At 34.7% G+C, this 16,941-nt stretch overlaps 1 protein-coding gene across 1 annotated transcript in view; it reads left to right on the forward strand.

Moving 5' to 3' along the window:
• Window positions 1-16,099, forward strand: part of LOC117105861 — a 19,093-nt gene extending 2,994 nt beyond the window's left edge. Inside the window, exons 4-21 of the mRNA XM_033247171.1 lie at window positions 2,286-2,395; window positions 2,679-2,890; window positions 3,490-3,703; window positions 4,678-4,803; window positions 5,539-5,671; window positions 6,184-6,246; window positions 7,640-7,693; window positions 9,546-9,679; window positions 10,100-10,231; window positions 10,976-11,063; window positions 12,005-12,147; window positions 12,398-12,499; window positions 12,851-12,967; window positions 13,297-13,391; window positions 13,976-14,135; window positions 14,858-14,999; window positions 15,347-15,468; window positions 15,563-16,099. Coding sequence (XP_033103062.1) covers window positions 2,286-2,395; window positions 2,679-2,890; window positions 3,490-3,703; window positions 4,678-4,803; window positions 5,539-5,671; window positions 6,184-6,246; window positions 7,640-7,693; window positions 9,546-9,679; window positions 10,100-10,231; window positions 10,976-11,063; window positions 12,005-12,147; window positions 12,398-12,499; window positions 12,851-12,967; window positions 13,297-13,391; window positions 13,976-14,135; window positions 14,858-14,999; window positions 15,347-15,468; window positions 15,563-15,763 — 2,348 coding nt within the window. The 3' untranslated portion in view covers window positions 15,764-16,099. The remainder of the gene's footprint in view (window positions 1-2,285; window positions 2,396-2,678; window positions 2,891-3,489; window positions 3,704-4,677; window positions 4,804-5,538; window positions 5,672-6,183; window positions 6,247-7,639; window positions 7,694-9,545; window positions 9,680-10,099; window positions 10,232-10,975; window positions 11,064-12,004; window positions 12,148-12,397; window positions 12,500-12,850; window positions 12,968-13,296; window positions 13,392-13,975; window positions 14,136-14,857; window positions 15,000-15,346; window positions 15,469-15,562) is intronic.
• Window positions 16,100-16,941: the final 842 nt, after the last annotated feature.

The raw sequence follows: 16,941 nt of genomic DNA on the forward strand, positions 1-16,941 counted from the left end.
AATTTGTACAGACATTACCAAGGCTAAATGGCTTGTCCTTAGTTCAGATGAATGAAAAGGGAATCAAATTCTATTACTATTTTGTTCCTATTGTTGGAATATGATGTCAATATTCTTTTTATCAGAACTGAAATTATTGTGTGTTTATCAATTACATTAAGTTTTGCAATAAAAAAAAAGTTATTAATTTAGCAAATTAGTGCATACAATCAGAGTATCAGTGTCAGTATCTTTACAAACTAAGGTAATCTTGGGATTTAATCTCGATGAGATCAAAGTTTCATTTTGATTCACAACTTGGTTGTTTGTTTACTCATAAAAATTTTAATATTAATAAGTTACATTTTCAATTATTTATATATTTTCCATATTTTACTGTATTTTTAATGGATGGGAAATAATAGTACCTTACCATCGAAAAATACATTGATATTCCTGAACAGTTGAAGATTTTGATGTTTCCCTAGTTACATTTGTTCAAATGGTGCATTTTTATGCAAACATTTTCACATCTTTTCATGCATGAGTGGGCTTCAGTGTACATTATCTAGAGTCGTCTGCACATTAAAGTCAGGTTGGCATAGAATCTCTTTTAGAGAATTGAGATGCTCAGAGCTATAAAGTAAGGTTGTGTGCTGGAGCTGGGGGGGGGGGGGGGGGGGGCCAGGAGGGATTGTTGATATAAATTACCGGTAAGATTTTTAAGGAATGAGAGTGCAACTTCCGGGTATGTAGAGGTATTAAAACATTCAACATAATTAGAAATCACAGAACTGCAGGCATGAAGTCAGGTGTAATATTTTTCACAAATTATAACTCTCACTTTCCAATTGATGAAGATGGTAGAGATGATGATGATGGTGATGACAATGGTGATGATGATGACGATAATAGTGATGATTATGATGGTGATGATTATGATGGTGATGATTATGATGGTGATGATTATGATGGTGATGATGATGTGGTGTTGACGATGATTATGGTGGTGGTCATAATGATAGTTGTGGTAATGGGAGGGGGTTGATGATGGTGATAGCCATGGTGATGTAGTGGGGGGGGAAGGGGAAGCAACAATGGTGATGATGATATTGATGGCAGTGGAACTGCCAATAAGAGCTAGAGGGTCTGAATGACATTAATATTGAATAATGATGATCTTAATAACTATAATATATTTATAGGTGTAATTTTGCCCAAACTATATTTACCAACATTATTTATATAACATATTCTGATTTTATATTTTGTTAATAAATTTACAATATAATTTGTAATTACAAAAACATTTACATTGATAATTACTTTATAATTTGATTTCATTTTCAATCGTTCATTTCAAATAGCAGCAGTGTCTCTTGTTTAAATTTTAATCATATTTAAATTAAATTCATGTTTTAATTAATATTTTGATTACAGTCTTCAAATGCCTTATTCATTTTAATGACATTCAATAATTTTTAATGAATACCAAATAAGGTCTAAGACATGATTGTAGTGCATCCCGAATGTCTTGCATAATTACTTCAGCAAATTCAATAACGATGAAAATGCCATACAGTAATAATAGCAGTAGTCAGGTCAACCACGAGGGACAGGTTCCTGGAAAGCAACCATAGAGGCAATGGAGCATGTATTCGGTGGAAATGACAAGATTAATTCCAGGATGTTGAATATATAAATGATGTACAGTCATTGTGATCATATAGTTAAACATAAAACAAGGCTGAAAAATAATTATATAATGATAATGATGTATAATAAAAAATTATTATGTAGCCCAAGCACTCTAGTGGTTGGTCAGAATGTTTTACAATAGGCCTAATACTAGGGCTTGTTACCATCCATCAATCACCATACTTTGGATGATAAAATGGTAACCACAGAGCTAATATCTGTGGTTAAGGTTTCAAATTTGTAATTTTATGTATGTAGGGAAAAAAAATAAATTAAAAGCATGTGGTGTTAAGTTTACTGAACAAAAACAATAATTTATCTACATCTTTATTCTTCTTTGTTAAATATACCATACATTTTTTTTTTCAATTCATCACTTTTGTATTTTTATGTAAATTTTATCTGGACGACAATGAAAACCAGTGTCTTTGCATTGAACGTGCCATCCAGAATAGAGAAAGTTGAATAAATATATAAATAAGTATAAAACAACATTTTAGATATTGTAAAATATGATAATTATACTATAATTGTCTGATTTTAATTACATTACAATGGATATGATTATTTTGTGAATTAAAACAGTTTATCTTCATCTTTGCCTTCAGACCGCCCTCGAGTTGGAATTATTTCTAAGGATGGGACAGCCTTAGGGTTTGTGTTCGTCGCTAGCCTCACATTATCGGTTCATCAACTACGACAAGCTGTAACATCTCAGGTAATTATCTCATCCTTTCCCTGTGCATAGCTTTGTAATGAGCCAAACCAGTGTAAGTGATGTGCTTAGAATTGGCTTTGATAACATTATATTAACCAATATGTGACTCTATATGTTTTCTCTTTGCTCATAATATAATAATGTCTGATAGTTTTTTTAGTTCTAACGGCATGGAGAAATTGAATCTAAGTCATTATTTTAATAATTCAAAATGAGAAAAGACCAAAAATGCATTCTTAAAGAGTGTAGCACAATTCCATTATTTAACTTTGGTCTTTATTAGCTTGGTGGCAGGACTAACACAGACATCATCTTCTTGGACCGCAATCGCTGGCCAATCTGTCCATCGCAGGAGTCGTCGCTATGTATTCTGGACATCCTGTCAGGTGTCAGTGTCTATGTACTCGGTGCTACAGTCAAAAAAAGAGATGACCCTCAAAGGCTGGAAGTTGAATTAGACTCCTCAGGGTCCCCACCACAGAAGTTGCATAAACCGTAAGTAATGTGACTGGTGGTGGCAGTATACAGTATAGTGGACCTTTCCGCTAAGCCCCGCCCCTTGGAGATTGTTGCTAAGGTCCACAAAATGACAGCGTAAAAACATGCGCAAACACATGTTTTTGTGAGACAGTACATGCTTTTGTATGACATGCATGTATTCTTGTCCCTCCTCTAATTGGTCAGTTGTTAAGATGGATTAAAACTGCAGAAGGGTCTATTTTGTTTTCTTTTCTTACAATTGATCAATGATATTTAAGCCTTATTTGTCTTTACTGCAAAGATCAACTCTATAATAACCCGTAACTGTCAAGGGTTATAGCTGTAGAAACTAAGGGTTGGTGGTAGACTTTAAACAGTGGGTTGACAGGGGCGGATTTAGTGGGGGGGGGGCCGTTCCGGCCCCTCCCCTTTTGGGAGGTAAAAAAAAGAGAGAAAAAAAAAAAAAAATGATAGCCCAGAATGCCTCAAATGTTATGTTCGGGCGTCTAGAACACAAACATTTCGCGGGGGTATGCCCCGGAACCCCTACGACAGTGTTGTCTCAATCGGCCAAACTTTCGGCATCCTTGACTCTTTTATTTTGTTTATTTCAGGACACCATCTTATCAAAGCACAAATTCTCTGGCACCTGTCAACCATTCTCATTCGGGCAGCACCTTCCACCGATCACGACCCGCCTCTCCGCTACAATTTGATCAGGAACAGCTTGCGAAAGATGTTGTTATCAGTTATGTAAGAGCTGAGGCAACACAATACGCTCTTGACTTGAAGGAGGGTTTGGAAGATGATGGATTCAGTGTGTACTTGGTAGGTCTTAAAGTTTCTGCTTGGCAGTGGCAGCACCAGCGGGGGGACAGGGGGCTTAAGTCCCCCCACCGGACAGGTCAAGCTCACCTGTCGGACAGAACTCATCGGGCAGTCAGACTATAACAAATATAGAAATAGGCCCACACCAAACCAACACATGTCTGTCACAGTTTGAAAGTGCTATTTCCGGCCAACCAGAGGTTGCTATTCTTAAAAAAAAAATCTCATTTTGGAGGGGGAACCCTCTCTCAACTTCTTCGGGCATACGATCTCAAGTACCCCTGTCGGACAGCTTAGCCCCCCTCCCCCCAGAAATTATATCCTAGAGCCGCCACTGCTGCTTGGTAGGTATAGTATGGTATAATATTTATTGTTATCCATTCAAAGAACAAAGAATCAACTTAGAGTATTTAGAGTATACTTCCAATTTTTTGTATCTATGGTATGGATCATACTCATCAGTGAGGAATTAATTGTCTTCTGACTAGTAATGAGTATGTATGGTATCTATTCTGTGACCAGGTATGAATTATATATATCCGTAATTTATGAATTATGTTTAGTATGGTATGAAGTAGCAGTGGTATTAATCATACCCTTCATCCATTACTGATGCTGCAAATCTTTTATGGTAAGAACCATCTATAATTTGAGTCACCAAGGAATTTGAAATAGAGGGGGCCCAGTGAGGGACTTTCACATATGGAGGATCTGTCCCACCTCACCCACCTCAGCCCCACCATGGTTGGGCTAATGAGGGAAAATTTTGATTATGACCAGAAATGGCACACTCAGACGTAAATTTAATTTAAAATGTAATTTTCTGTTTTTCTACTTTTTTTATAATTTCAATAAATTTGGTGGGGGCCTGGGCCGGCTGGTCCCCCTTTGAATCCGCCACTAGGATGCATACTTATGATACAAACTGACATAAAACTTTGTAAGCAAGTAATACTCAATTTAATTGCTTTCAGGACGTGCATGAGATTCGATGTGGCACAGACTGGCAAGATAGCTTAAACTTTGCTGTCAGCAACTGTGAAGTATTTGTCCCCCTTGTTACACCAGCCTACGGACAAACACAGTGGACAAATCGAGAGGTAACATTACTTTTTTATGAAAAGTGGAGCAGAATTGAGATTTGATACCAACAAATACATTCTAATTGCTTTTATATAAACCAATAATATTAGAGCTTATAATGGAATGGACTGGATGTGTCGGACAATATTTATTGAAATTATAAAATCGGAATCAATTTTTTTACACATGAAACAGCAAGTACACTTGCCATTTAATGATGACTTAATGCTCAGCTCTTAAAACTAAGTCTCATTTCCTTGGGCTTAAGGCCAACTCAGCGTCTTGTTGCATCGGGTCTGTGTGAGTTAAACGCAGACGCGATGGTCAGCGTTGGGGGGGTAGTGCAGTCGCGTCATAGAATATTAGACATGTTTAATATTTCTCACAACGGCTTAAGACTATCCTAGATGATGAATCGCGTCTGGGTTGCTTTGTATGACGCTGTCTGAGTTGGCCTTAAGGGAGTGGTGCTTATGCATGAGAAAAATCCTGGTGTATTACAGGATTTGAACCCAGGACCCTGGATTTAGAAGACAAGGTTCTTATCCACCAAGCTACAGTTTGATTAATGATTAATATGAATTATGCATTTCAAAACCTGTATTTTGTAATTTATTAAAAATGTTCTGGCAATACTAAAATTGTCTCTCATGGATCATTTTTACAAGAGAAATGTTGTTGAATAGAGACAACCTTATGAAATTAAAGATTACTGTAGGAAAAAGTGATGTAAAAGTCTTGGTAACTTGCAGATCAAATTGGCAGATGTACTTGGCAAGTTTATTGTCCCGGTGAATTTCCTGGACGCATGGCCGCCTGGGTGCCTGGCCATTCAATTTGCAACCACACAGTTCATAGCTTGGAAGAGGCCAGATAATTCAAATGGTATGTTAATAACACACGGTCAAGATCATCTCATGTTATGTTAACTATGGTGACATTCTGTTCTTTGCCATCCTCCTCCCTAGCTTGTATTAGAAGCTTTCGAGTTGCATGACGACGTAACCCTAGGAACCGATTCACTCAGCTGTGACATTCCTACTTACAATGTAAATTCAGGCCAAACAGCATCTAAGCGTCCATTCGACAACGAGAACTCAATGTTTTCGTATGCACAGAAGACATCTTATTGACGTTATTACATTCAATGTCTTACCGTCGTTGTGCAATCAAAAGTTTCCCAGCATTCTACATACCCCATCATGTGCTAGAAATACATGTGCTTTGCATGATATTAAATTGCTAGGTGGTAGTAGCTTTTATAGACAATCAAAGAACGTGTTAGAAGTGCATGTAATCTTCTAGGCCTGGATACAGCTACAGAAAAGGCTTGGCTGCACTCCTGTGTGTACTGTTTGTAGTGTTCTTGAGCTAATTGTATGAAATCTTGCCAACAGTTAAATCAAAAAAACCTCTCACAGACAATGGTACTTTTGGAAATTTTGGGAAACACTCATCAGGTAATGCCATAAAAATCTTCATACAAAAATATTAAATAATACTAATAGTAGAGTTGTATTTACGTAGTGTGATATATATGGCTTATATCACATGATAACACAAATCAAATTGACATTCATTCTCATACTAAATTTAACAATAATGAATTATTCCACTTATAAAGATAACATGTTTAGTTTTTTTTATTATTATTATTAAATAGTTCATTTCAGTAACATATCAAATTGTGTAATGTCATATAAATCAAATATAAATCAATTCCAAGGTAATGCATGTAAATATTAATGGCACCAATATCAGCATTAATAGTACTAAAATAAGAAGGATACAACAATAAAATCAATCAGAACCGTAACATTAATAAAAACATGAGTAATAATAAATACTAATAACCAAAAATATTAATGATATAGAATAATAAAATAATAAAGTACTAATATTTGTAATAATAACAATAACATTAAAAAATAGTAACACTAACAATAATGATGATAATAATAATACAGTAGTAATAATAATAATAATAATAATAATAATATGTTTAGTTGTGTAAATATGTAACTTTGTACTATTTATTACATCAAATTGTAATATATTGTGTATTAATTATAGGTTAATGTTATATAGTGAAGCTTAGACATACATACTAACAATAAGGATGATAATAATAGTAATAAGGATGATAATAATAATAATAATAATAATAATAATAATATGTTTAGTTGTGTAAATATGTAACTTTGTACTATCTATTACATCAAATTGTAATATATTGTGTATTAATTATAGGTTAATGTTATACAGTGATAGACATAACATTTTTTTTACCATCTTTTTTATAATGTCTTTGTTTTTTAATTAATGTAATACATTAAAATATTATTGTGTTATTACTAATATAATATTCATATTATGTAGAGCCTGGATATATAGTCATATTGCTACTAACAACACAAAACATTTAAAACATTTTGATAGGAGAACATCACAATGTTAATATAGTCGCCTATGTTATAGTGACCTACTTGTAATATAGACACATGAACAACTTTGAAATGCAACATATCACACATTTGTTTGTTTAATTACTCATTGATTAGTTTATAATTTGTATTAATTTCCTCATTTTAAAATAACTAAAATCGATTTCTTTTTTTGTTATCTTTAACAAATGTTGATTATCTATTATTTTTGTTGATGGTGTTGATGGTAATAGTGATGTTTTTTTTTGTGTTGAAAGTTTCAACCATGCATCCTCTTTGTTATCCTGATCATTTAACGATCAAACACAACAAGGAACCATTCAGCATAGACTTTTTACATCTTGGTGATGGGTGAAAAATTGTTTTCTGGGTTTTTTGAAAAAACTACTTCAACAAAATTTCATTTCAGGTATGAGGACAACTAAATTGCTGATGTCTTCTTTTCATGGGAAGGTTATTCCAGGTAATGAACAGAGTGGTGTTGCTACTTGTACTTGGCAAGTACATTGTGTAGCTGTGGTCACATACGTCCTTAAGAACTGTGATTGTTATGTACCTAATTCTGGGCTAGGTGTAATAAACACCTAACTTTTTTTACAATAGCAGCTTATAAATTAAAATATACATACCAAATTTTGCTTCAAAATTAAAGAAAATTCTTGCTTTTATTGCGACACAGTTCAGTTTCTGTCTTCCCTAAAGTGTAGTCCATTATCCATGCAGTGCCTTTAAATATCTACTCTAAATCCTCAAAAATTATTTTTTAATGAAAACCATAGTTTTACTCATTTTATTCAATTTTATTGTATCAAACACAATGATTGACAATACAATTGACAGTACCCAATTTACTGGGATGGAGTACTCCAAACATGGAGAAAATGCCAGTAGTATTGTACTTAGGGAAAAACAAACAAGGAGACAAGAACCTGCATAAGTCATTTTGGACTTTAAAAAGAAAAGTATGTTGTAGAGGCTTTTTGTTACTGCTGTTATGGCAACTTGCACTATCAAACAATTAAGAATGTTATCAAAACTCTTGAGAATTTATTAATGTCAAAGCAAATTGTTAAAATGCCCTGGTTTATACAACATTTTAGTTGGTGACTCATTGTCACATTCCGCGATTTTGAGCCAGGGCCCAAAGTCATATCTCGCAAGTTGGGAGTTTTTGTCTCTTAAGAGTTCATGCCTACTTCAACCCATACATACTTACCTGAGTATTGTGGCTTTTAGCAATGGTGACTCAAACTTTTACAAAGTTTTCTTGGTCAAGAGAAGTTTTACCATAGGTTTTGGGTTGTGACACAATTTGTGAACCAAGGGTTATATACATCACTGCATGAACCTTGTTTGCAGTGTTATTTTTATCTTCTTGCTTTATATTTTTGTGCTATAGAAATCACATTCTTATTGTCTAGTTTTTTATTATTATTTAATTTTGTATCACTTTGCATGGAAATTATGGAAGTTATGGTCACTGTTTTATAGCTTTTGTATGGATGGATATTGATATTTCAATAATCAGTTTGTTGTCGCTCTTAATATTTATATTTAATTATGTATTCAAAATCAAAGAATATGTATAGTAGTTGTATATTGTTCATTGTGCCATTTCATGGAATCATATTTTGCAAACTAACGTAAAAGTGTTAAAAATGTTTCCAATATTCAAGATTTCTTTGTTGCCTTGCAGGAAAGTTTTATTTATATTAAAATTTAAATGTGTCACCATTGTATTCACCAGAATTCTTCAGAAATTCATTTTAGAAAGTCACCGTGTCACCATCATAAGTTATGCTGATATACCTGTGCTTTTACAAATAGCTAATTTAATTTGCATATTCACCAAATCTAACATATTAACCAGTCATATACCTGTTAACCAATCATGCTACTACTAGTTAGTATGATAACCAATCATATTTGCTACAAGTTAGCATGTTAACCATCATACCTGCTACAAGTTAGCATGTTAACCATCATATTTGCTACAAGTTAGCATGTTAACCATCATATCTGCTACAAGTAAGCATGTTAACCATCATATCTGCTACAAGTTAGCATGTTAACCTGTGTGTTTTTAACTGGCTTCTGTTGCCTAACACCAATCCTAATTTGTTAAAACATTCATCATGACTCTTCAATTGAGCTAAAACCAATTGATTAACACAGATTAACATAACAGTCTGCTTAACCTGATCTGATTTTTATAAGTTGACTTGCTTGCCAAAAACCATTGAGATAGAAGAAGATTGTGTTTTGTTTCTTTTCTAATTCATATACAGTATCTATTTTATACAAATTTTCTATAGGCCTTTGTCTGACAGATGGAGGAGAGAAGAGCTTTTCCTGGGACATGGAGGACATCCAGTATGTTTCTGCACAAGTTGCAGAGCGGTTCAAGGATCTGAGAGACTCGCAGGCCGAAAATGGATTAACAAGGAGGGTATGCCACATGGACATGTTTCATAATCCTTTCATTCCTTATTTTCCACATAGTATGGAATTCATGAAGGTTCCCCTGCACAGTCAGCTTCCAACTCCACAATAAAACAAAGTTCTACATTCAGTTCACCCAGGTGTCACATAAAATATTCAAATATAAAACTTTTAACATCTACAAGTACACAGTAGATGGTATAAAAATATCAAACTATTAAAGCCACCTGACAAGATACATAGTACCCCCAGTGTAAGTCTAGACACTGAGTATCACATAGTGTCTAATCTTAACTGGATATGATACACATAGTATAGGCACTACATGTATCACATATTGTAAGTCTAGAGATTGATTGTTTACTATCATTCATTATAATGATGTTTTTGCAGAACATCCAAACTTACAGGTTATATTTTTTTTTAGGTTACTATGCTCAAGAGCTATGGATCGATCCTACCAGGTGGTGTTGCTAAGAGCTCATTATTTGTTACCATGGAGAGTAGGGAAGGAAAACCGCTGGTTGTGATTGGTGTTCATCCAAATCAGGCTGATTTTGTAAGTTGAATTGAAGTTTAAGTGCTCTTCACCTGCATGAAACTGGTAATATAGAACTATGAAGATGGAAAAGGGGAAATCCCCAAAAGAATAGGCAACAAAAATATAAATATGAGTACTTGGTATATATTGGCTCATTGTAAATGCTTTATCACTGGGAATACCTTTGTATTAGTTAACCATGGTAATTTTCTATGGTTCTACTTTGTTGACGTAACTGTGGCCATTCCTCTGGTGTTGATTATTTACTATATGGGTATCTTCTTGATTCAATACACTGTAGCTGCGTTTTGTAGCTACTTTGTAGGTGTCACATTTCCCCAGCCATTATGGTAGGACACCTCTCTGGGCATTATGTTAGTGTGACATTTTCCATCCATTAGCTTAGTGTGACATCTTCCAGTCATTATGTTGGTGTGATATTATCCGACCTTTATGTTAGTGTGACATTTTCCAGCAATTATATTAATGTTACATTTTCTGATCATTAGCTTTAGTGTGACATCTTCCGACCATTATGTTAGTGTGACATTTTGCCGGCCATTAGCTTAGTGTGACATCTTCCGGCCATTATGTTAGTGTGACATTTTGCCGGCCATTAGCTTAGTGTGACATCTTCTGGCCATTATGTTCGTGTGACATTTTGCCGGCCATTAGCTTAGTGTGACATCTTCCGGCCATTATGTTCGTGTGACATTTTGCCGGCCATTAGCTTAGTGTGACATCTTCCGGCCATTATGTTAGTGTGACATTTTGGAGGTGTGGTGCACAACAGAACTGATGAACCTTGACTACAGTGTTCCAGCATCACAGGGGCTGTTGCAGTCGTCAGGTAACAAAATGAAATCCAGATGAATTCTATCCTAAATGAATTCAATCAATTATTATAGATAAAATATAGATGTAAAAATCATACATGCTTCGAGTTGTGTGAGATTTGTTATTACATAAGATTAATGAATTAATGAATTGAATGAATACTGTAATATAAATAAATTAATGAATTTATTAATTAATTAATTATAATAGTAATAATAATCAATCATTTGTTATGCACCAATTTCAAAATAAATGAGCAAAAGGCACAAAAGCATACTTAGAGCATGGATTGAAAAAAGTAGTGGAGTAATAATTAGAAATGTAAAAAGACAATGTAAATATGAACGTGGAAACAGTAGACTAGGTGGATTGAAGTAGTTGAGTTTTTAATTTTAGTTTAAATGAATCCAAGGAGAGTGAGTTTTTGATAGACAATGCTAAGTCATTCCACAGAAATGAGGCAGAAAAAGCAAAGGTTTTTGGCCATATGATTTTAATTTGAAGGTGTGAGACATGAATGTCATTGAAAAATGTATTAATCAATCAATCAATGCATGACTGAATCAATGACGAGTGAGAAAATGAAAGAATATAAAAAAACAAAGATTGAATGGGTGATTGAATGGTAGATAGATGTGTGGTTGTTGATGGGTTGCATAAAGGGTTCTTGGTTCAAATCCTGTGACCACTGGATTTTTTCTCAGGGCTAAAAACTTCTTCACTCCATAAATCTTGTAATGAGAATTAGTTGATAAAGCATCAAGTTATTTCTTGCTCCCCATATAGGGAATTTATTCAAAACTTCAGGCCTTCGGCCCCTTGTAAAACAAATTATTGCAAATTAAATAAACGTATTTAGGAGGGCCCTGAATATCAGACATCCTTCTAGGATATGCTGCAAGGGTCACCCTCCAATAAATATCTACAACAACAACATCTGTTTGTTTCTGATAGGTTCAACTCTACCTGTAATATACACACAAGACATGACCAGTAATGACCCAAAGGTGTTATTTCAACAGAAAGTAGACGAGGCAGGCGTTGTTTTGTTTGTCTTATCGAAGGTTTTTGCAGAATCAAAAACTTGCAAGCAACAGGTAGGAATAAGGTCATTTGATATCAGCCTATCATCTCTAGAAAAAAATTTGAGCTTAACATGTTCAGGTAATTAAGATGTATAATTACAGATCATATTGTGTTATCAACCAATTATCATTCAAAAAGAGCTCAACCAATCATGTTATACATACTGACAATTTTTTAATGAAATTATAGAATTATTTTATTTGATTTATATCTAAAGGCAAAATTACTACTGTTTTGATTTAACATATTTTTTATTTGTAGGTTTTCTACTGTGAGCACCGTAAGCGGGTTGTACCATTAAATTATGAACACTTTGAAATGCCATGCTGGATGTCAATGTTAATAGGAACAAGTACATTTGAAGTAAGTTACATACCAAGTGTAAGAAAAAAAAAAAATGTTTGCAATAAATGCAATTGTTATATGCAGTGCAGGTAATCGAAATACAATGAGAGTGAAATATGGGGGAGTTTTTGGATCTTCATTTATTGTAAGATTCTATCGCCTCAGATGCCCACCTCATATCTGGTTGCCATGATTATCTGCTACTATATGCTAATAGGAGCATGTCGTAGGCAAGTTGGTACCTTTTAAAAAAAAGCTCTTTTTATTGGTTGCTTGAAGTAAATTCCTGAAACTGATGTATACTACCTCATAGGCAGATTGTTCATCCTTAAAAGTTATTAATGAATAATTTGTGTTTATTATTGATAGGATGTGCAACGTACAGGGTACAAGGACTCCCTCTTGAGTCGAGTCAAGAAGGAGTTTGATCCGTATTCAGAGGAATACAATGCAGAAGCCAACAAGGTTGCAGAGTTTGATAATAAGGTAAGTAATAAGTTTGTAAGTAAACGTAAATAGTTAGATTTATCTACTGAATTTTATTTTCAAAGCGTTGATGCGAGGACAAGTTGTACAGTAGCTTCAATTTCACTGATAGTCACTTGAGTCTGAGCTACCTAGTAAACTAGTGGCAGGTATACACTTGCCTCTCCACAACAGAGCATTAATCTAATTTTGTATAATAATTTCCATCTAGTGAATGATTTATGACTACTAATTGCTCATTAAAATTAATACTATTAACATCATAGTCTTTTATTTCTTTATTTCATTTACATTTACATATCCGGGTTTTGATTGTGATTTATTTTTAGGTGAAGGAATTAAAGTGTTCAATTTCATTGAAGCATTGTGTGTATATCTCTGGTGGAACAGTGTTCTATTACAAAAACAGTGAGCAAATATGCAAGTAAGTAATGATAATAATACATTAATAACTAATTAACTTGTACATACAGTATGAAGACTTTGTCTCACTTAAAGTACATTTCTATCAAAGCCATGCAATAGCCATACATTATTAAAAGTATGACAATGAAGTAAAATGTGAAAAGTTATAACCAGCAATGAAACAACCTGGCATTTAAATTAGTATAATATTGATAATCATAATAACAATCCTCTAGGGGCCATTGCTCTGATAGCCGCCTGTTTGTCTGTGGCAGGGCAAATGTGTTTCCTGTTCCTTTGTTTGAGCCACTTAGGTAGAGGTTTGGGTACACAACAGAGTGGTGATGGATGAATGACCTCTTGCCTTGCCTGTTTTTCCTTACTAGTTAAGTTGTTTAAATATTACATATAAAAACAAAATAAATAAAGAAATGAAAATGCAGAAAAGGTTGCAGCTCTCTGCAGGTGGAAATGGCACTGCCTTCTGAGATGGATATGTATGCCTTTTAAGATGACATTATTATTAATAACAGTAACAGCAATAATAGTAATAGTATAAATATCTTATTATTTTTATTTTTGTTGCTTCCCTGTACCATTTAGAGCTATAGGCAAATCATTAGCAAAAGAAGATTCCATTGACCTAGTAACAGGTGGCTTCTATGGTGTCGGCAAGGTGGTTTCTAGGACTTTTTATGATCAGAGGATACAACAAAAGAAACCACCGAAGACCTGGCATATTCTACCAATTAGGGATGATCAGGTAAATCATCAATCATACCTTCTAATATTATTTATGAATCTTGCATTAGTGTATTTGACCTGAAACTTATGCAATGATTAGTGCACAGAGATATCTCGTTCCAGAACCAATCCACTGAGAAAATTTCACATTCTTGTTACTGTTCTTGTTAAAAAAAATATTGAGCTTGCGCTATCCCGTTTAGCGTTCGCCGAGAACCGAATTCTTGGTGGTAGCACTACCTGTTGCTACGGCTGTGGCTTGCGCTTAAACTATGTTGGCACGATGGCTGATGTCATGGTGCGGAATAGCTGTGGCCTAGCCTAGGAAGAAATACATTGAAAATGTAAAAATCTGAGAGAAGTTTGAGTGAATTTACAATCAGTATTGATAAATTTTTCAAGGTAGTATTTTAATCATTTGTTATAGAATATAAATAAATTCCATAGAAATGTTACAAATACATTCGGTTTTTTGGTTCTCGTGATCCAGTGGCTGAATCTCGGGTGTCTTTCTCTGCAGATCGCTTCTCGAATGAGATAACAAAAGCTCTCTACTCTCTTCTACACCTAGGAAAAATATACATAAACAAACCTTAGGCTCTAAGTTGACACTTCTATTACAGTAACTGCTCATAGCAGGTGAGGGATGTGTATATGCTTATTCACCAGTGGATCACAATGACAACATCTTTGTTTTCTTGTGTTCCCTTCTAATATGCTTGATATTTTGATCAAAAACAGGACCGTAGTAAACAAGCTAGTCAGAACGAAGACAAAACCTTCCGTCGTGTCAATTTTGGCGAGACATTATTCTACGGAGACAGCGTGCGAGAGCGTGAGAATATTGTGTCAAGAGCATTTAATATTTGTATTCTGATTGAAGGTAATTCATGAATCTGTCAAACTGTTGAGTATCAATGTCATATTGGCACTTATTATCATAGGAACATCATTGTCATAGTAACACTCACCATTGCCATGGTAACACTCATCATTATCATAGTAACACATCATTGTCATAGTAACACTCATTATTGTTAAAGTATGATTCAGCTTCTCCAAACATCAATAAAAATTTATTCACATGTAATAAATTTTTATTTATATTTCTTTCCAAGTCCTAATTCAAAAAATAATTGTAATAATAATAATAATAATAATAATAATAATAATAATAATGTTTGTTAATAAAGTTATTATCAGTAATCAATGAAAACTGATCCCTCATAGGTGGCCCAGGCGCTGCACATGAAGCAGAGGAGTTTGCGTGGAGTGAGCACACAGTGATTCCTATCAAGTGCACAGGAGGGGCAGCAAGTGGGAAATTTAATGTTCCTCAGGAAATATTCAAGGTAGGTCATGGTAGAAAAAAAGCAAAAGGATTAGTACTTTCTTGGTGCTTCTTCTTAAAATGTTGTTAATGATGTTTAATTGATTTGTCTTTAGGTACCACAGGGTGTAAATCCCGACGATTGGGAGTTGCTAGGAGACAAAAATGCTGGGATCGATGAAATTGGTGATGCGGTTGCTAGGATAGTGGTTGCTCTCCAGAAGAAGAAGGACTCAACAGATATATCTGTGCTGCAAGCTAGTCGTAAACCCAGCTTAAGCAAGATGAAAACAGTAATCCTCAGTGATGAAGATTAGCATTGATTGTTACTGCCACCAAGCTGCGGTTTAGTTGTAATCTTCTAATCCCATGTGTCCATGTTATATCAGCAATCATCAATGTTTTTTTTTGTAGATTTGCATATTAAGAGGTGCAAACATTGCACATCTCTCTTAAGCACTGTTTGCAATATCAAGTTTTATATGACTAATATACAGTATGTGATTACCCAATATATTACATAAGATTTCATATCACACCCATATATGGATGTGATGATGTCATATCACACTCATGGGCATGACGATGTCATATCACATCCATATGTGGGCATGATGATGTCATATCACATCCATATATGGGCATGGTGATGTCATATCACATCCATATATGGGCATGGTGATGTCATATCACATCTATATATGGGCATGATGATGTCATATCACATCCATATATGGGCATGGTGATGTCATATCACATCCATATATGACAAGAGGATGTCCTACCATACCCATATATGGTCATGTTGATGTCATATCACACCCATACATGGGCATGATGATATCATATCACACCCATATATGGGCATATCACAGGCATATATGTCACATAAGGCCGGGCACTCAGTGCATCGTACGACGGCCGTACAATGAATCTAACTCAGCTCCCAGTGAGCGCCAGACGACGTGACGCCGTCTGCTGATTGTCGGAGGTTGACGACCATCGGGCGCAGCGAGTGTTGATTCTTAAGACTTGAGTGTGTGAACAGATCTATAAGTGGCAATCCCTCACAACCCAGACAATCTTAAGACTTGAGTGTGTGAACAGATCTATAAGCGGCAATCCCTCACAAACCAGACATCAACAAGGACAACACTGGAAGCGGTGTGTGAACAGATCTATAAGCGGCAATCCCTCACAAACCAGACATCAACAAGGACAACACTGGAAGCGGTTTCTTCAGTACACCCAGAGACTTTTGGGTGGAAACATTAGAGCTGGTATGTATTCTGGACCAACAGTCTCTTCATTCTTAATGACAGGGTAATTAGAGTAAAAATGCTGACTCACAGACAAGTAAAGATTACATTGGCATGTTGTGGAAGTTGTGGATAATTACATACATTGCACCCTCCAATTCGAGACCCCTCTAATTTCGGATCAGTTTTTCAAAGAACCAAACACTGTAACAATCTTCAATCTATGAACACTAAGC

This window comes from Anneissia japonica, unplaced genomic scaffold (assembly GCF_011630105.1).
Source record: "Anneissia japonica isolate Jap-2015-1 unplaced genomic scaffold, ASM1163010v1 scaffold287754_len4335492_cov202, whole genome shotgun sequence".
Taxonomy (NCBI): Eukaryota; Metazoa; Echinodermata; class Crinoidea; order Comatulida; family Comatulidae; genus Anneissia; species Anneissia japonica.